General features: G+C 36.4%; 1 protein-coding gene across 1 annotated transcript in view; it reads right to left on the bottom strand.

Moving 5' to 3' along the window:
• LOC136841382 (calsenilin) overlaps positions 1-21,053 on the bottom strand; it is a 412,775-nt gene that overhangs the window by 122,277 nt on the left and 269,445 nt on the right. The window contains exons 3-4 of the mRNA XM_067108293.1: positions 15,434-15,503; positions 11,447-11,517 (exon numbers count right to left, since the gene is read on the bottom strand). Coding sequence (XP_066964394.1) covers positions 11,447-11,517; positions 15,434-15,503 — 141 coding nt within the window. The remainder of the gene's footprint in view (positions 1-11,446; positions 11,518-15,433; positions 15,504-21,053) is intronic.

Here is a 21,053-nt window from a genome sequence, read left to right on the forward strand (position 1 = left end):
ATCAAGCAGTTATTACTCTCTCTCTCTCTCTCTCTCTCTCTCTCTCTCTCTCTCTCTCTCTCCAACAGAAGACACACCACACCACCTAAAACGTCACAAACACACACACACAAACACAAACGCACATACACTGAGGAGAGTGGCACCAGCATCTATGATTCACCTGGTGCTTTGTGCCTTTGGGGTCGGTGGGGGTGGGGAGGGGAGGCGGGAGGGAGACAGGTGTGCAACCCTCATTAAGAAAAATGGTCCCGGTGAGAGAGAGAGAGAGAGAGAGAGAGAGAGAGAGAGAGAGAGAGAGAGAGAGAGAGAGAGAGAGATCTAAAACAAGAAACGTCAAGCTAATGCTTATTATAGGTGTATATGAATCAGAGAGAGAGAGAGAGAGAGAGAGAGAGAGAGAGAGAGAGAGAGAGAGAGAGAGAGAGAGAGAGAGAGAGACTTAAAACAAGAAACGTCAAGCTAATGCTTATTATAAAGTGTGTGAACGAGAGAGAGAGAGAGAGAGAGAGAGAGAGAGAGAGAGAGAGAGAGAGAGAGAGAGAGAGAGAGAGAATATACTGTAGCCTTATCAAAATAAGAAACAATTTCGACGCACGGGCAGAGAGAGAGAGAGAGAGAGAGAGAGAGAGAGAGAGAGAGAGAGAGAGAGAGAGAGAGAGAGAGAGAGTTGGGGGCCACCGGTGGTCACCTGTGCTTCTTCTGCAGAGGGCGGTACCTAAAAGTTCCTTCCTTAGGAAAGACCTGCAGTGGGCCAGTGTCGGTGTTTGGTGGTGGTCACGGCTCCCCCCGCCCCTTTTTACTTTATTCATGGCCCGTCTCGGGCCGTGACGAGGAACTAACTACCTAGGTGACGGCCGCTGCCTTTGGCTTATCTACTTCTGTTTTGTTTGTTTTCAGTAAAAAAGGCGCTGAAGTTTCTTCGGCGCAATCGAGTTGTCTGTACAGCCGCTACGGCGTATAATCAAGGCCACCGAAAATATATCTATCTTTCTTGAGTCTCGGTATAATGCTGTATGAGCATGAGCCGTGACCCACGAAACTTTAACCATGGGACGGTGATGGCTTGGCCTATATCGTTGCCAGATTATGGCTACATTTAACCCTAACTAAAATAAAAACTACTGAGGCTTGAGAGCTGCAATTTTGATATGTTAATGATTGGAGGGTGGATGATCAACATAGCAATTTGCAGCCCTCTAGCCTCAGTAGCTTTTAAGATCTGAGGGCGGACAGAAGAAGTGCGGACGGACAGACAAAGCCATCTGAGTACTTCTCTTCTACAGAAAACCAAAAAAGGGCCAGGATTTACGAGACAATAATTCCGGAAAACGTCACACATTCTCCCGCAAGGGGGGAACATGGGACACTGTTCCATATGTTGCGAGAGATTAAGGTAATGGGGTAACATAATGCGCGCCCACGTGCCAGTTTATGGGCGCTCCCGGTACTAAATCACTCATTAAAAGAGCATTTATGTCCCGGCCATAAAATGGAACAGGCACGAGTTGGCGGATTGTTCTTGCTGAATAGGACGGACGATGAGGAGTCAGACGTTTCGGAGACTCGCGACTGTTTTGTTTACATTCAGGTGCTGGAATTTGATGACGAGAAATTTAGGTGTTTAGCCAAGTCTGGAAATCTGCTGTTGCTTCCAGCTCTCTCAGCGCAGGGAGTCTTATGCCAAAGTAAGCGTCACAAAGCTTCATCATAATCAAATAGATTAGATTTTTGTTTAGATGTCTGTCAGAACTGTAAATGATAACAGGAGATTCCCTAATTTACTTTGGACAAAAGTTTATATTATATTATATTATTTATATATATATATATATATATATATATATATATATATATATATATATATATATATATATATATATATATATATATATATATATATATATATATATATATATATGTATGTATATGTATATATATACACACATACTCACATACGAACACTGAGAGTAATACATATATATATCACGCCCACTGGAGTAATACATATATATATCTCACGCCCACTTCTTCCCTTCCTTTCCCCTTCCTCCTCCACTCTCTAGAGGCCTAGACACATCAACCTACTCCTCCTCGCCCCCCCTTTCCATCTCAAACCCCCCACCCACCTCTTCTCACAGAACTCAACTCCCCTGAGTCCCAAGTGCTCAAGAATAAACGGGGGCAGAGACTCCATTATAACTCTTTCCTTTCGTCACGGTGTTAAGATAACAGAAAGGATTACTAGAAGCTCCCTCGAAACGGGCCCTAACGGCCTAAATTAGGAAAAAAATAAGAGGGTTGAAACGCGAGTCATATATTTCCCCAGGAGTCGATTCACAGTCGTAATGGTTGAAGTATTTATAGGGTGACGTCAGATCAAGTCTAGGAAATATATATAGGGACGCTGAAAGTTAGGATGATGGCCTGTTGACCCCTAAAAGCTTTGATGTCGAATCCGGTCATTATGCCCATTTTGGACCCAAAACAAGTAAAAAATGCCCCGAAGTTTCACCGGCGCAATCGAGTTTTCTGCACAACTTATATTGCTGTATGAAACTCTCAGCCACGGTCCCTGAAACTCTCAGCCGCGGCACATGAAACTTTCAGCCACGGCTCTGTGATGGCATGTGTTGTTGGCACGTATAGCGGCGCCAGACGCACGATCATGGCTAACTTTAACCTTAAATCGAATAAAAACTACTGAGGCTAGAGGGCTGCAATTTGGTACGTTTGATGATTGGAGGGTGGATGACAAAGCCATCTCAATAGTTTTCTTTTACAGAGACCTGTGGTAATGCGTGATAAATGAATCACGTACAAAAGTGATTATAATCATCACATATCTATGTGTATGTCAATATCCTACTTGACAGAAACGTGTTTGAAAAAAAAAACTAAAATACAACGAAATACAATTTTGTTAAGTCTTGCACCTTCCATTCAGATTGCCCAAGTCCGAGCAGAGAGAGAGAGAGAGAGAGAGAGAGAGAGAGAGAGAGAGAGAGAGAGAGAGAGAGATTAATTCTCCTTCAAGGAGTATTGCGCCCGAGGAGCTAATTGCTCTGTCTGTTGGGCAATTAGTTTTATGTCAGCTATTTTCTGGTACTGAACGCTGCCGTGTATTCTTGAAATGGGAGAAATTAAGTTAGCTGAGTACAGTAAAAATACTTTAAAAATAAAGTAAGTAAAAATTGCTTTAAAATAAAGTTTTTTACATTTATGTAATGTGAATTATGTTGAGGAACATTCTATTTATTAAGCATTCAACTTGGTGTTTTTTTTACTTAAAACACTTTTTTTTGACAATATTGATATATTTTCAGAATGTTTCCATTATATATGTATATGTATATATACGTATATATATGTATATAAACATATATATATGTAATATATATATTTATTTAAATATATATGTATATTTATATTTATATTTATATTATATATATATGTGTGTGTGTGTGTGTGTGTGTGTGTGCGCGCGCGCGTGAGTGTGTGTGCGTATATATGAAACTCTTACTGAATCATCAATGTTATGGTATGGTCAGACAACTTTCGCAATGAGATCCCGGTAAATCCTCCACAATGGAAAAATGAAGAATGGCGGTAGGATTGTAGGATTCCGTCGACCACTCATTACAGTCCTGAAATCCTTAGAATCCTTCAGAGGATCAAAGGAGCGCAATATCTACCGAGAGAGAGATACTTGAAGGCTGTATTTATACTTTTCTTTTATTGTTGCATTCTTAAATTGTTTCGTTTTGTAACTAATATTGCGGTATACTGCTATGTTAAAATTACTCTTTAAACTTTTAGGATTAATAAATTTGTGTTTACACAAATATAAAGAATGTATAAAAATCAAAACTAAAAATGAAAACTAAGTATGAATTATATTCTTGGACGAGAATTGATAAAAATTGACAATAGAAAAGTCTACGGTACTCGCACACCATATTCCACCAATTCGTCACGATTCATAGTATAAATTTCTGACCTAGAAATGGAACATCAATGAAAATATATATATATAAAAAAGCTTTTTCAGTTTGTTCTCCAAATCAGGCAAAACTGGTAACCATATACTTATTATATATAATGTTATGTGTAATATATATAATCCTCATGAAATTAAAATAACAGTACAAGGAGTGATTAAAAAATTTACTCCATTACAAAGTGAAAGCGGCGCCCAAGAATGAAAGCCGTATTCATATTTTACAGGAAACAAGTAAAAAATACCCGGAAGTTTCGTCGGCACAATCGAGTTTTCTGCACAGCCGCTACAGCTTATATTCAAGGCCACCGGAAAGAGATCTATATTTCGGTAGTATCGGTATAATACTGTAGGAGCCGCGGCCCATAAATCGGCCCGGTGGTGGCCTAGCCTATATCGTTGCCAGAAGCACGATTATGGCGGAATTTAACCTTAAATAACATAAAAACTACTGAGGCTAGAGGGCTGCAATTTGGTATGTTTGATGACTGCAGGGTGGATGATCAACATACCAATTTGCAGAATTCTAGCCTCAGTAGTTTTCAAGATCTGAGGGTGGACAGGGAAAAGTGCGGACGGAATAGAGTGCGGACGGACAGTCAGAGTCGGCGCAACAGTTTCCTTTCACAGAAAGCTAAAAGCAGCGACCAGAATGAAACCAGGTTCATCTATTAATGGGGAAAAAAAAAAGAACAAAGGTTTATGCCGCACGTTGTAAAGGCTTAGGAATTTGACCCGACCCGGCTGAATACCGACTTGGAAATGCAAGGAAGGAAGCCATTTGGAGGTCTCGGGAGACCTTTCGCCGGACTTCTTATTTCTTTCATTTTTTCTGTTTTTTATTTTTTACCTCGTTTTATGTTACGTAATTTTTTCGGGGTTCAGTGGAGGTATCTGCATGGTATAGAATTTATTCTCTATCTATCTGTCTATATCTCTCTCTCTCTCTCTCTCTCTTTTCCTTTTCGTAAAACACGGTCCTCGGCTCCACCTCAACCCATCATCTCTCTCTCTCTCTCTCTCTCATTTTTGCTCTTTGTAAAATCGTCAATGGATCTCTCTCTCTCTCTCTCTCTCTCTCTCTCTCTCTCTCATTTTGGCTCTTTGTAAAATCATCAATGGACCTCTCTCTCTCTCTCTCTCTCTCTCTCTACTTTATACATCTCATAAAATCTTATCTCTATTTTTACCAATACATGAAACTACACTCGATTTAACATTTTAGTTTTCTGTACAAGAAATCTATTGTGCCGGCTGTGTCTGTCCGTCCGCACTTTATTCAGTCCGCACTTTTTCTGTCCGCCCTCAGATCTTATAAACTACTGAGGCTAGAGGGCTACAAATTGGTATGTTGATCATCCACCCTCCAATCATCAAACATACCAAATTGCAGCCCTCTAGCCTCACTAGTTTTTATTTTATTTAAGGCTACAGTTAGCCATAACCGTGCGTCTGGCAAAGATATAGGTTAGGCCACCACCGGGCAGTGGTTAAAGCTTCATGGGCCGCGGCTCATACAGCATTATACCGAGACCAGCGAAAGATAAATCTATTTTCGGTGGCCTTGATTACAAGCTGTAGCGGCTGTACAGAAACCTCGACTGCGCCGAAGAAACTCCGGCGCATTTTTCACTTGTTTTTCAAGACTTGCGCTTGATAATTGTAAAATATGCTACTGCATAATGGAAGATTAAGATATAATGAGCGGATATTTCACCTTGGAAATCCACCGCAGTGCCTTTAATTACGAGATGCTCCTACGTGGTAAACAGCAGCCTAAGGAAACATGATTTATGCTTTGAGGAAAGATTTAATAGGCCTCGTATATTTCGGAGGCCTCAAAGCTAGGTTTGACATTGTGGTGTTGGGAGCTTCGGATGTAGCGGTAAAAAATAGCTTTTGGTGTTACGTAGCTTGTCTTACGATTGAAGGATGTTTCAGGCATAAAAAAAAACTCTTTTATATATTTGTACACACACACACACTATATATGTATATATATATATATATATATATATATATATATATATATATATATATATATCTGTGTGTGTATTCCTAAGGCAAATCAGTCAAGCATTTAACACCCTGCAAATACTCTAACTAAACACAGTAAATTTGATAACGAAAAGACACAAATATTATTATTATTATTATTATTATTATTATTATTATTATTATTATTATTATTATTATTATTATTATTATTAATATTCTTATAAAGAAAAAACCTGATTAAAAAAAAACTACCCAAAACGGAGACATTAAAAGTGCATTTCCCTCCAAACCTCAAGACGCCTATACAAGAATAAGCACCGCCCTGGACATTATTGGAACCACCGGACCCCAAATCTACATCATGAAGACCACCAGAAAAAGTCTTATAAAAAAAATTAGGAAGACACAAGAAAAAATTAAGAGAAGAACAGAGAGAGAGAGAGAGAGAGAGAGAGAGAGAGAGAGAGATAGAGAGAGAGAGAGAGAGAGAGAGAGACGACGAGTGAAAATACAAAAAGAAAATAAAAAAAGAAAGTACACTTTCTTTTCACAGACGTGAGGTAGCTGCATCTCTAAGAACAATTCAACAGACGAGTTTAACTGGAGAGCAGCGTCAGGGCGTCTGCTGAATATTCCTTAACTCATTAAAAGTGACAGGAGAGCGTAACCACTCGAGGAGGAGGAGGAGGAGGAGGAGGAGGACGAGCGTCGAGAACGGCTGTAAACGGATATATGAGGAGGAGAAGGAGGAGGAGGAGGAGGAGGAGGAGGAGGAGGAGGAGGAGGGAGGGGGAGGGGGAGGAGGAGGAGGAGGAGGAGAAGAGGAGAGTGGGAGGGGAAGAAGGAGGAGGAGGAGAGTGGGACGGGGAGGAGGAGGAGGAGGAGGAGGAGGAGAGTGGGACGGGGAGGAGGAGGAGGAGGAGGAGATTGGGAGGTGGAGGAGGAGATTGGGAGGTGGAGGAGGAGGAGGAGGAGGAGGAGGAGGACGGGGAGGAGGAGAAGAATGACGAGGAGGAGGAGGAGGAGGAGAAGAATGACGAGGAGAAGGAGGACGGGGAGATTGGGAGGAGAGAAGCATGACGAGGAGGAGGAGGAGGAGGAAGAGGAGGAGGAGGAGGAGGAGGGCGAGGAGAGGGGATGAGGAGGAGCAGAAGGAGGAGAGGAGGAGGAGGAGGAGGAGGGCGAGGAGAGGGGGATGAGGAACAGGAGAAGAATGAGGAGGAGGAGGAGGAGTTGGCGGAGGAGGAGGAGGAGAGAGGGAGGAGGAGGAGCAGAAGGAAGTGGGAGAGGAGGGTAGATTGTAACAGAGAAAAGCATTAGGCTTCGTATGGTTAAGTAGGGTAGCTCACGCAAGGCCGCCAGATAGACAGACCGTAATGAGACGCCCAAGAAATGCCAGAGATGCATCAATCTGATTCCACACTTTATAAATCTCGGTCCTTAAGTCACGACTAATCCCCTGAAGGCTGTGTGGTACTGAAACAACAGCAACTTGAAATGATAACTGATAAAATATCAAAGATACCAGATCCTTCTGCCCTCCTAACAAGGACAGATAATGGAGCACGCTTAGCTTACGTTCGTATAACATCAATTATGTTATTGATATCCCACTTAAAAGGATGAAAATGCTCAGGTGGATGTGTGGAGTACCAAAAATAGACAGGATGAAAAATAAAATAACAAGAGGAACCACTAAAGTCGTAGAGCTATCAAAGAAGACCCAGGAAAGAAGACTGCAGTGGTATGGCCATGTGATGAGAAGGGAAGAGACATGTGTATGGAGGTGAGTGATGCAGATGGAAGGTGCCTGGTGGGAGAGAGAGAGGAAGACCGAAGAAGTGAAGGTGGATGGATGTAGTTAGAGAAGGCCTGAGACACAACCAATTGTCAGAGGACGATGTGTTTGACAGAGCCAGGTGGAAGAAGAGGAAAGCTATCAGAAACATCGACCCCCACATAGAAGTGGGAAAAGATGCAAAGTCGATCCCACGTAAAAGGATTTGTATTGGACGTAAGGACGTCAGTGCTTTGTAGCGTCATAACTGGGAAAATGAATTTCAAATATGAAAGATACCAAGTCAGTTCTGCCCTCCTAACAAGGAGACACAATGAAGCAGGTTTAGATTATGTTCTAACTTTAAATGTGTTGGTGGCGTCCCATGTGAAGGAGGCCTGGACTGGATATAAGAAAGCCTGTGTTCGCTGATGTCGTTGAAACTGGAGATATGAACTTCGTGAATATTTGATAACTTCTAGAAGTTTTCAAGTTTTCCATTTTCATTTTTAAAACATGCTACCAACGGGCTCTGATGAAAGATTTCATGAATGAAAGCAGTACCTACAGACTCTTTAACATGCCTTAGGCACAAAAAAAGAACTGGCTAAAATATGATTACAGATTTGAAAACTATTTAACTTTCAAAAAGCAACGCATAAATACATACATGTATACATGCATATGCATTTATTTTGCGAGTTACTTTACGATTTATATGACATCAAAAAGACTTTTGGTATGTGTTCATAGAACAATGCACCCCTCATCTAAGTAATATTCAGTTTCAAAATTATTGAACATGTGGCATATATTTAGGTATATACTAATTTATACAAATAACTAGATAAGTTTTATGGATATATATTACACATCTGCTTACGAACTAAATATATCCACATGTTAAAAAAAGGAATGGAACCATTCGAAATGATAATCAGGTACCGCAGTTACCCAGAAAATATTTTTTTCCCCACAGAAAACGGAGTATTACAAACCCCAGGGAAATTAAATGGGAGGCCGGGAGCTTACTGAGAATACAAAAAAGGCTACTTTTAAGAGCAATGATCGAGCAGCACCATTACCATAAAAGGGGGCAAAACGAATATTCGGAACGAATATTCGAGCTTGCTGGGTTTCGTGAGGTTTCTTTTTCGTTTTCAGTTTTCTGTAAAAGATGTACGCTAGTATTGCACCAGCCCCGGTTTTTTTGCCATGCCACTAGGTTTGATTAGGTTGGGTTAGGTTAGGTTAAACTGGTAGCTGTAGAAGAATTTGTGCGTGGGAAATATAATGAGATTATTTTCAAGAAAATCCTATGGTTAGTTTTTAAGATATGGCATCCTGCTTTTTTCTGGGAAAGGTCCTGATTAGGTTAGGTTAGGTTAGGTTAGCTTGGGTTAGGTTAGGTTAGGTTAGAAGTGATTCAGCGGTAATTTGGGTGTGGTAAACATAATGAGATTAATTTCAAGAAAATCCTATGGTTAGTTTTTAAGATATGGCATCCCTCTTTTTTCAGGGAAATGTCCCGGTTAGGTTAGGTTGGGTTAGGTTAGGTTAGGTTAGCAGCAGTTAGAAAGTAATTTGGGTGTGGGAAACATAATGAGATTATTTTCAAGAAATTCCTATGGTTAGTTTTTAAGATTTGGCATCCTGCTTTTTTCAGGGAAAGGTGTCAGTTAGGTTAGGTTAGGTTGGGTTAGGTTAAGTTAGGTTAGAAGGAATAAACAAGTAATTTGGGTGTGGGAAACATAATGAGATTATTCTCAAGAAAATTCTATGGTTAGTTTTTAAATTATGGTGTCCCACTCTTTACAGGGAAACGTCTCGGTTAGGTTAGGTTAGGTTAGGTTAGGTTAGAAGTAACTACGATCGTAATTTGGGTGTGGGAAACATAATGAGATTATTTTCAAGAAAATCCTATGGTTAGTTTTTAAGACATGACGTCCCGCTTTTTTCAGGGAAATGTCCCGGTTAGATTAGGTTACGTTAGAAGGTACAAAATGGTAATTTGGGTGTGGGAACCATAATGAGATTATTTTCAAGAAAATGCTATTGTTGGTTTTTAAAAATATGGCGTCCCGCTTCTTTCAGGGAAAGGTCCCGTACTCGGTTACATCTCGGGGAAAATGCGACCGGCCCATGCAGTGCTGTATCCGACCTACTCTTATTTCCGGGTACCGTTGAGGAGACTCGGTTGCATGACACAGATTCGTTTTAAAATTCCTTTGGAGGAACCTCCATAAATCAGTTTCGTAAGGGCTGGCGCCGGTCCAAGGTTATCTGTATTTTCCAGTCTCCCTTAACACGAACTTTATCGTTGTTAGTTTTACGAAAATTTCAGCACAAAGCCAAGTACTGGGCCAACATGAGCCATTCTGCCCTAAAATGGAAGACTGCAGTAACTGCAAAAATACAAAACTGGGACAAATGGTAGACACCGCAGTTTTCCCTTGCCTTACTAATGATTTTGCAGATACTGCAAATGGGACCCCCTAAATAAAGCACTGAAGAATCATTCTGAAACTGCAGTAACTTGTGTATTAGTGTTTCACGAGCCCAATAGGTGGCATATCTCAACTTCGAAAATTCTGCAGATACTGCAGTTTTCCATTTTAGGGAATGATTCTGTGCTGTAGACAGTGGAAAGAGGGAGTTTGAGTAGCTGGACAGCAAAATTGAAGAAAAGAGTAGGAATGGAGGTGGAGTGAAAAGTTAGATAGTGAGTGCAGCTAGAGGCCGAAGGGACGCTGCAAGAAAAATCCTTTAGTAATGCCCACAGTGCACCTCGTAAGGTGCTCTTGAGTGCACTTCCCCCATACGGGGAATTCATCGTTTGTAATAATGAAGGTTATGAAGAATAATCGTATGCATTAAAGATAGGAAATAAAGGACCATATTCTTAAGAAACAAATCTTCATATATCATTAATATAAAGATTAAAAACCTCAAATAAATTACTGGTTTGTCCAACCCTCCTTCAGCTTCCAGTTCTAAAACAAAGGTTTTAATTGGTATTAACAGGAACATTCTTATGCTGTAAAACAAGTATTGTCTATTACAAATCCACACTTTTGTCAATACGTAAACCTTATACGAACACTTTCGAACACTTGAACGGTGTTCCTCCTCAGTGAACACTGAGGAAGAACACTTTTCAGGTGTTCTAAAGTCTTTATTTAGATTTTTCAATTTTTGCCAAAAATAATTTTTTCATATAAATGTGGATTTTTAATGGACGAAAATTTAATAATTCAGGTGTTCGAAAGTCATTGTTTGAAGTTTTCAACTTTTGTCAATAATTTTTATTTCTATTTTTGATTTTGGAGGTTTTAACATACAATTATTTACTGACGACACTGAAATTTTCTTTCACAAAATAAGTATTACTGAAATAAACCACACTTTATGAATTATAATTCAATCATTCAGGTGTTCGAAAGTTCTTACCTAAATTTTTCAACTTTTGTCAATAAATTTTATTTTAATTTTTAATTTTGGAGATTTTAACAAACAACAATTTGATGAAGACACTGTGAAGGTTTTTAATCAAAATGATTATCACTGAGATGAACCAAACTATCTACAATTACTAAAACCACGATTCTAAAAACCGTTTCAAAGCCAGGACATGAGAGAGATAAAGTAGGAAAAATACACACAATACTTACCCTAAAACTAATCTGACCATTGCTGTTCAAATCGAAGGCCTTAAATACATGATGCGCATACAAACTGGAGTCTGCAACGAAACACAGATATATTATGCAGCTTTCTAATCTAGTCCTCCATCGCAGGCTACGTGGGCCCGGGACGTCTAGGTAAGAAAAAATATATATAAAAATTCACTAAGAGTCACCTCGAAACTAATGCAAAATTCTGGACTCCAAATGACTGCAGGTAAGTGATACCTCGACTAACACTCAAACGCAAAGATAAAAGATATGTGAAGGAAAAAATATTTTTAGGGGGCGAATGGGGAAAACTGTTCAAGAAGCAGAAATTGAAGAGCAGATGCCAGCCATATTCATTTTGTTACTCAAATGCAAATTTATATATATATATATATATATATATATATATATATATATATATATATATATATATATATATATATATATATATATATTTTTTTTTTTTTTTTTTTTTTTTTTTAAGCTTTTGAATTGTAAAGGAGCGTGAGTTTAATCTCATAACAATGCAACGAGCGAACTTAACAGCTATTCTAATGATAACAAATATTCTTAACGTTCCTGAGATCCATATATGAAAATTTATGTTCAGTTATATGCATGAATTATTATGAAGACCCATCTTGCAAATTATTTGGCAAACTAACAAAAAGTATTGTCCAAAAATATCTCTATAGCCTGGTTATCAATTTGGATAACAAAATCTCATCGGCTGATCCATACAGGAAACTCAAAATTTAGAGAAAAAAGTTACTTTAGGACATAACCAAGACACGAGAGAGAGAGAGAGAGAGAGAGAGAGAGAGAGAGAGAAAGAGAGAAAAAAGCCAGCGAGAAGGGTAGCAGAAGAAAGGTAGAGAAGATGCAGTAATATTAAAATAATTACAGGCTCCTTGGTGGAAGTTTATATAAAAAAAAAAAAAATCTAATCCTGGGCACAACAACAGAGCCTGGGCCAATATCTCCGGGTCACAGGAACTTCTGTAAAGAAATTTCCGCACTACTAAATTTTTCCTGACTAAGTTTCAAAACTTTCCACCAAAAAAATATTATGTATATAAAATGTAGACTCTAAGCTACGATTAAAATTCAGTTTGTTTAAAATATCATTATGAAATATAGAAATTTTTCCTAAAGAATAATGTTGATTTTTAACATACTATTACAAAAAAAAATTACAGCATCGTACTGGAAAATACGGAGATTTTCCCTAAAAAAAAGAATATTAAATTTTTGCATATTATTAAAAAAAATTAAGATTCAGGTATAGATCTTGAATCTTGTCATATAATAAAATTTTCTTGTATCAATATTTTTCCCATGGAAAATAATATTAATTTTTACATAGTATTAAAAAAATAATTCTAATTCTTGAACCTTGTCTGTGGTTAATTTAATCTTTTTTTACAAAAAGGCAGAGAATAACTTGCCTTCACGCAATTATTTCTTAATTATGATAATTTTTCGTAAATATCTTAAGTCAAAAAAGTAATTATATATAATTATATATATCATCAATGTCCTGTTTTCTCCAAACTGTCAAGGAATCTGCTGTCTTCAATTATCTTAGCATTCAGTTATCAAATCATCTAATTCTATTTTAAGCTATTTATTTACAACTACTGACTAGTTCCTCTTTATAAACATTCAACTCGAAATAACATCTAATTTTATAATCTCTCTTTACAAACTACTGATCCATATAAGATTCTAAATACTTATTAGAGTAAAAATTCAGCTCAGATTATAATTATCACAGTCTGTGTAATAATAACTACCAATCCTATTTGTGGAGATTATCATTATTCCTAACAAAATACAAACTAAGGGAGTCCAGTAATACTTCTGCGTCATTCATATGATCATGAAAAGTTCTACATGCAAAGCTGATTGATAAGAAAAATTCACCATTTCTCTAAAATACTCATCATAGTCATCATGACCGCCATCATAATCTTCATAGTACAATGAAAAAATAAAATGCTATTGCTTACGTCTAGAAATATACACTATGTGTAAATTCACATCAAGTGATGAAAACAAACGTCACTAAAATCTCTAAATTCATACTTTCTACCACAAGACCTTTTTTTTTTTTCTCGTAAAAAAAATTGAAAAATAAAAAAAATATATATTCTATAGCTCACTCCATTACTCCATAGACAATGACAAAACACGAATTAAGGACACATCTGGGTGCTATGCAATAGTATGAACGAGAGGAGTGCAAAGTATGTGCAACGAACAAGTGCCGGGATAGAAAAGTGTTTCACACTTCTATATATATAATATATAGAGATAAAGAAGAGCTACGTACCAACTGTCAATTTGCAGCATTGAAATATAAAGTCAGTTACACGGTGGGAAGAAAATTCAGTATATATATGTATGTGTGTGTGTGTATGTGTAAATACAAGGTATTGAATAACATGAATGGCTATTTGCTAGTGAATTCACAGAGATGCAGAACAGACGTTCTGAATTGATACAGACATGGACAGACACACTCTCTCTCACACACACAGACATATATATATACAGTATATATACACATACACATATGTACACATCTTCATCACAGTTATTATATTTCTTTTAGTACAGGCATACATGAATTACTCTTTATTCCCTATATACTATCAAGTTATAGTATTCCTAAATAAGCCGATTAAAGCTGCCTATTAAATTATGTATGTATTTTATTACTAAATATAAAGCATAAAGCCAGATATACTAGTGTCAAAAAGTATGGAATTATAAAGAGTTGAGATTTAACTTAATGGATAAGGCTTTACCTATCTTTATAAGAAACCGATTGTAGACTTCTCGTTATATATCAGTATAATTATATTAAAAACATTAAAGAAATTTTTCAAACATTAATTCATATAGAAACTTTTTTAACACTGATTCATATAAAAACCTTTTTTTTTCAAAAATGAATTCACATTAATTTTTTTTCAACCATTAATTCACATAAAAATTTTGTTCAGACTACTTCAAATAATTCTTTTCAAACATTAATTCACATAAAAACGTTTTTTTAAACATTAATTCAAATAAAAACTTTTTTCAAAAATCGATTCACCTAATTTTTTAAGTCATGAAATTTTTTCTCAAACATTAATTCGCATAAAAAGTTTTTTCAAACATTAATTCACATAAATGTTTTTTTCAAACATTCACACAAAAAAATTATTTTTTCAAACATTAATTCACATAAACATATTTTTCAGACATTAATTCACATAATTTTTGTTCTTTTCAAACATTAATTGACATAAAAATTTTTTTTAAACCACTATCCATATACCCATCAACAGCACGTTTAACTTCCTACACACGTTATATACACTGTATACATATACACACAAGCAAATATACATGGGGTTTTGCTCACATACATGCAATATGTACATATTTATTCACATCTATACACATAAACTCACGCACACATGAGTATGTTAAAATGTATATTTTGTATGTAGGTTAATATATATATATATATATATATATATATATATATATATATATATATATATATATATATATATAATGTATGTATGTATGTATATATATACATGCTTAAATATGTGTGTGTATGTCATAGATGTATGAACGCATACATTCTCTTAAACTGTTCCAACTAAAAGATGATGAAGGATTTGTTTCTAATGTCAACATGTGCTATAAGTGAAGACACATTATCTTACTTCTTAAATTATACAAAAAAAATACTTCACTATCTAAAACTTAAAAATGGAAACTTTTATAATATAATATAATAATTAACAATAGATTTACAAATCTCGTTAACATTTTATGGTAACTATTCATCTACTTTAGAATTGTTTTTATAATCACTAGAAGAATTCTGCTACTGAGGTGTGACCAGGTGAAGAATATTTGTCCACTATTAGTGATTTGTGGGGGAGGGCCTTATGCTCGGAAGAACTCCATACTTACTTCCGTGTGGGAAGAATTTGGCGTATATTTCCTTAAACGTATCTTCTTGCACAACACCCTCTGGACATTCCTGCCAAAAGAAGATGGAAAATAAACATTTACTGATAGATGATAATAACGTGAAAAAATAAAATAATGATGGAGACTTATTCAAATGATGATTGTACTCAATAGGACTCTTAAGGTAGCAAATATTTAAGAGTATCTGAAAGTAAATGCCATTCATTGATTGAAAATTACTATAACCAATAGCGGATCCAGCGGGGGGTAGGGGGGCACCTGGGTACGTGCCCCCCACAATGGAAAATAATGACAAAATAATAATGTTGAAGATTTAGACAATAATAACAGAAATATAACTGACTGAGGAATGTGCTCTAGTTCCCACTGTACCAGAGATACGTGAACCTTCTATAATCTTTCCAAATACAGTTGTACTGATTTTATTTTGACTCTAAAACATTCGAAATTTCACATAATTCTGGTACTCATAGGTCACGATGATATTGGATCTTGATGTCAGCAATTTTTAAAAGCCTTTCAGAAATAACTTTCTAATTTTTCATTTGTTTAGAATTACCAAAAACCATTTGACACTCCAGCAGAATATAATTTGTTCATCTAACTCTTTTTTGGAACAACGTATCATTCTATAATGCATCAAATAATTACCTAACATTTTCCATTAGAATATCTTCTAACTCAAAGAAAAAAAAAACCTGAATTCAATTACCACAAACAACACACAGACCTACGCGAATGAATATGAATATTCACGGGCGAATTATCTATGCATTTCGAAACAAGGCCGCAGTTATATGCAGCAAATTTTCTCTCCGTCGCGGCAACGTTTCTCGTATAATTATGACAAAACGCTGGTTGCATAATTCAGGGACGACACAGTTGGCAATTTCGGGGTCTCCATTACAAGAAATTTATCGCAGCTAGCCACGGGTGAAAAAAACTAGGCGTTCCTTGGAGAGAGAGAGAGAGAGAGAGAGAGAGGGTACGTCACATATAGTTATAAATCTGCAGATCTAATTATGTTTTTGTGAGTATGGAGACACCAACATACTTTTTTAAGTGCATATGTATATATGTATATATGTGTGTATAACTAAATATACATATATTTATATAGAAATATGTATGCAGATGTAAATATATATAAGTATAAATATATATATATATATATATATATATATATATATATATATATATATATATATATATATATATATATATATAAATACATACATATACAGACATACTTCAGATGTATCACAGAGAGAGAGAGAGAGAGAGAGAGAGAGAGAGAGAGAGAGAGAGAGAGAGAGAGAGAGAGAGAGAGAGAGACATACAAGCGTACGCCATATTCAGCAACCACACTAGACAATCTAATTCATTCAACAGCAAAATTATGACATTTATTAGACGTACACTCATTAATGTACACAGCACTTCCCATCAACAGCAACTAAATAATAAAAATACAAGCATTACCATTATGACCTTCCTGTTTGCTCCTCAGCCCCGAAATCTCAAGCAAATGCTAATTCAGTCTGGTTCCACTGGGACGTCAGGTCCTGCATTGAGTTTACAAAGTGGCTAAGGTAGTTAGCCTCATTAAATTAGATTCTGAGCAGCGTCTCATTAACATGTCTCCTGTGGAGCTGAACAGAGGTTTACCTGTGGATTTCTTCAGCATTAACATTTTGAGGAATTATTTTTCTCTCACACTGTGGTTTTAGTAACACTTTGAAGAATTGTCTTCTCACTACCAGTGGCAGCTGCGGTATTATTGTGGCTCGCTCCCCTGCACTCAAAATTGGATAAGTCTACTGCAGGTTGATTTTTGGAATTTGGTACCTAACCTCATTCCAGTGGCCCTACAGAAGCTGATGCGCCCAAAGTGTCAAGGATTCATTTGTGGTCTTGCAGGAAACTTGCAAATCCTTCATTATTGGAATAAAACAGCTTTCATGACTGTGAGGTATTGTCTCTGTCTGAGGAAAATCTAAGACTCTTCTTCAAGGTCCAGCAGTTTTTCTGAAAATTGCATAAACCTTCTGCATTGGCATTAGATAGTTTTTACGACTGAGATGTATTGTGTTTGTTTGAGGAAAATCCAAGACTCTTCTTCAAGGTCCAGCAGTTTTTATGAAAATTGCATAAATCTGCTTCATTGGCATTAGATGGGTTTTACGACTGAGAAATATTGTGTCTGTCTGAGGAAAACCTGAGACTCTTCTTCAAGGTCCAGAAGTTCTTCTGAAAATTGCATAAACCTTCTGCATTGGCATTAGATAGTTTTTACGACTGAGATGTATTGTGTTTGTTTGAGGAAAATCTAAGACTCTTCTTCAAGGTCCAGCAGTTTTTCTGAAAATTGCATAAACCTTCTGCATTGGCATTAGATAGTTTCTTACGAATGTGAATTGAACTGAATATAGAATTTAGCCAAAAAGCCAAGCGCGGGGACCAATGAGGTCATTCAGCGCTGAAACGAAAATTGGGAGTAAAAAGCCTGCCAGGTGTAACAGGAGGAAAACCTCAAAGCAGTTGCACTATGAATCAACTGTTAGGAGAGGGTGGAAAGTAAGATGGAAGGAAGAGAATACGAAAGGAGGTACAGTAAAAGGAACGAAAGGGGTTGCAGCTGGAAGGAACCTTAAGCAATGCCTACAGTGAACCACACGAGGTGCACTGACGGCACTAACCCCAAAACTGTGAGAAAATTGTGTCTGAGGAAAATCTAAGATTTTCCTTAGAGGACCAAGTTTTCCTGAGCGGCTAGAAATAAACCATTATAACGGACGCAAAAGTGCAGTTTTGATTCATTAATCAATGGGAAAACAGTTGGACAACACAAACAAAAGTAATTATTGTATTACTGGATCACTGCTGAATAAATCACAAAAAAAAAAAAAAAACTAAATTCGACCTATGCAGTCCCAGCTTCCTAAGAAGTCATATTTCACACTGGAGAAAGTTTTCCTGAGAAGCCAGTTAAGGGATAAACTTTCTCCCCGAGAGGAAAGTTAAGTTCAACTTTCCAACGAGAGCGAGGAGGTGAAACCGCCCCCCCCCCTTTTGAAAATATCCTTTCTCCTCAGTCCCACGTTAACTAAATAGGATATGAATGCTTTTAAAATAAAAAAAATGCACCGAAGTTTTCTGTACAGCCGCTACAGCGTGTAATCAAGGCCACCGAAAACAGATCTATCTTTCGGTGGTCTCGGTGTAATGCTGTATGAGCCGCGGCCCATGAAACTTTAACCATGGCCAGGTGGTGGCCTATCCTATATTGTTGCCAGATGCAAGATCATGGCTAACTTTAACCTTAAATAAGATCAAAACTATTGAGGCTAGAGGGCTGCAATTTGGCAAGTTTGATGATTGGACGGTGGATGATCAACATACCAATTTGCAGCCCTCTAGCCTCAGTAGTTTTTAAGATCTGGGGGCGGACAGAAAAAGTGCGGACGGACAGACAAAGCCGGCACAATAATTTTCTTTTCAGAAAACTAGAAATCAATATTCAGTGACGCGCACGCGATCAAAGATGCGATTCCCATTCAGGAATGCTGAGCTGAGATACCACATCCCTGGACCTCCGCTGGAATAAATTCCAGTTGACCTCTCGCGGAGGGTGACATTACGCTTGGGAATTGCGAAAGTTGGGGAATTTTGAGTCAGAGAGTGATTTTTCGTATCAAAAATCTTCTTCTGGAGAATTACTGTTATCGTTTCATGGCTTTGAAATATGTTTGCATATGCCTGCATAAATGCAAATTTGAGAATTTAGGATTTCAGGAATGAAATAAGTTAAAAAAAAAAAGCAAAGTAAAAGGGGATCCATCATACGGTTTTTATGGATAAAATAAATTAGCAAAAAAAAATGAACCAAATTATGAAAGAGCAAATAATAATAATAATAATAATAATAATAATAATAATAATAATAATAATAATAATAACAAATTTCATATAATACTAAAAACAATTATATTAATATTAGTATAACAATTATATTAATATTAGTATAACTATTATATTAATATTAGTATAATAATAATAATAATAATAATAATAATAATAATAATAATAATAAATATAGCACAATTTTCATAATAATACTAAGAAAAATTACAATGCTATCAGTATAACTCTAATAATAATAATAATAATAATAATAATAATAATAATAATAATAATAATAATAATAATATGTTCTCAATTTCCCCTTGGCAGCATTCAATAACTGGTAAATTAATATACAAATTCTCCATTTTCTAGTTTCGCTACTTTTATAGAGGTATTAAAAACTGCTATATAAACATAACATAAAACCCTTTTTTCACGTGGATCTATTCTAAGAGATAATTAGCTTTCCTCTAACCTGAAAACGTCTCTACACAACCATATGTAAAATTGTCTATCTAACAGTATTAACCTACTCACTGGGTGAATATATAGATAGACGTTATTTTACTTATTTGTGTCTGCTATATTTCTGAAAGCTATTCAGAAAGAGATTCCATTTTTTTTTTCAGTAAGAAAGAAGTTAAAATATAACCACACAAAATCAACAAAATGTTATCTCATTAATTCTAATCTCTAGTAATAATTTTAGCAATCATTGTTTTCTGCTAATTATTTTTTTATTTTTATTATTGCTTAGAACCATATCTAAGCAGCGATTTCAATTAGGGCTGCCAAAGCTGAGACCTTACCTTACCTTACAGACCTTACAATTCGTTCGGGTTGCCCCAGGTCCCTCAGTGTGAGGCACCTTTGATGTCTACCAGAGAGTTGCTAACGCATCTTCCGGTATATTTTGCATCTTCCAGTCTTGGATGGTCTGGGATGCATCTTAGATATTTGTCGAGCTTATTCTTAAACACATCTACGCTCACTCCTGTTATGTTCCTCAGATGAGCTGGTAGCGCATTGAATAGACGCTGCATTATCGATGCTGGTGCGTGGTGGATTAATGTCCTGTGTGCTTTCCTTAATTTTCCTGGTATAGTTTTTGGCACTATTAATCTACCTCTGCTTGCTCTTTTTGATAATTTTAGTTCCATGATGTTTTCGGTAATTCCTTCTATCTGTTTCCATGCTTGAATTACCATGTAGCGTTCTCTTCTCCTTTCAAGACTATATAAATTTAAGAATTGTAGTCTTTCCCAGTAGTCAAGGTCCTTAACTTCTTCTATTCTAGCTGTAAATGACCTTTGTACACTCTCTATTTGTGCAATATCCTTTTGGTAGTGTGGGTACCATATTATATTGCAATATTCAAGTGGACTACGTACGTACGTTTTATAAAGCATAATCATGTGTTCAGCTTTTCTAGTTTTGAAGTGCCGGAACAACATTCCCATTTTTGCTTTGCATTTTGCCAATAGAATTGCTATTTGATCATTGCATAACATATTCCTATTCAACATCACACCAAGGTCTTTAACTGCTTCCTTGTTTGTGATTGTCTCATTATTAGGTCCTTTATATGCATATAGCATTCCTACTTTATCACCATAGTTCATTGATTCAAATTTATCAGAGTTAAATACCATCCTATTTATCTCTGCCCATTTATATATTTTGTTTAGGTCTC

Source organism: Macrobrachium rosenbergii, chromosome 9 (genome assembly GCF_040412425.1).
Source record: "Macrobrachium rosenbergii isolate ZJJX-2024 chromosome 9, ASM4041242v1, whole genome shotgun sequence".
Lineage (NCBI taxonomy): Eukaryota > Metazoa > Arthropoda > Malacostraca > Decapoda > Palaemonidae > Macrobrachium > Macrobrachium rosenbergii.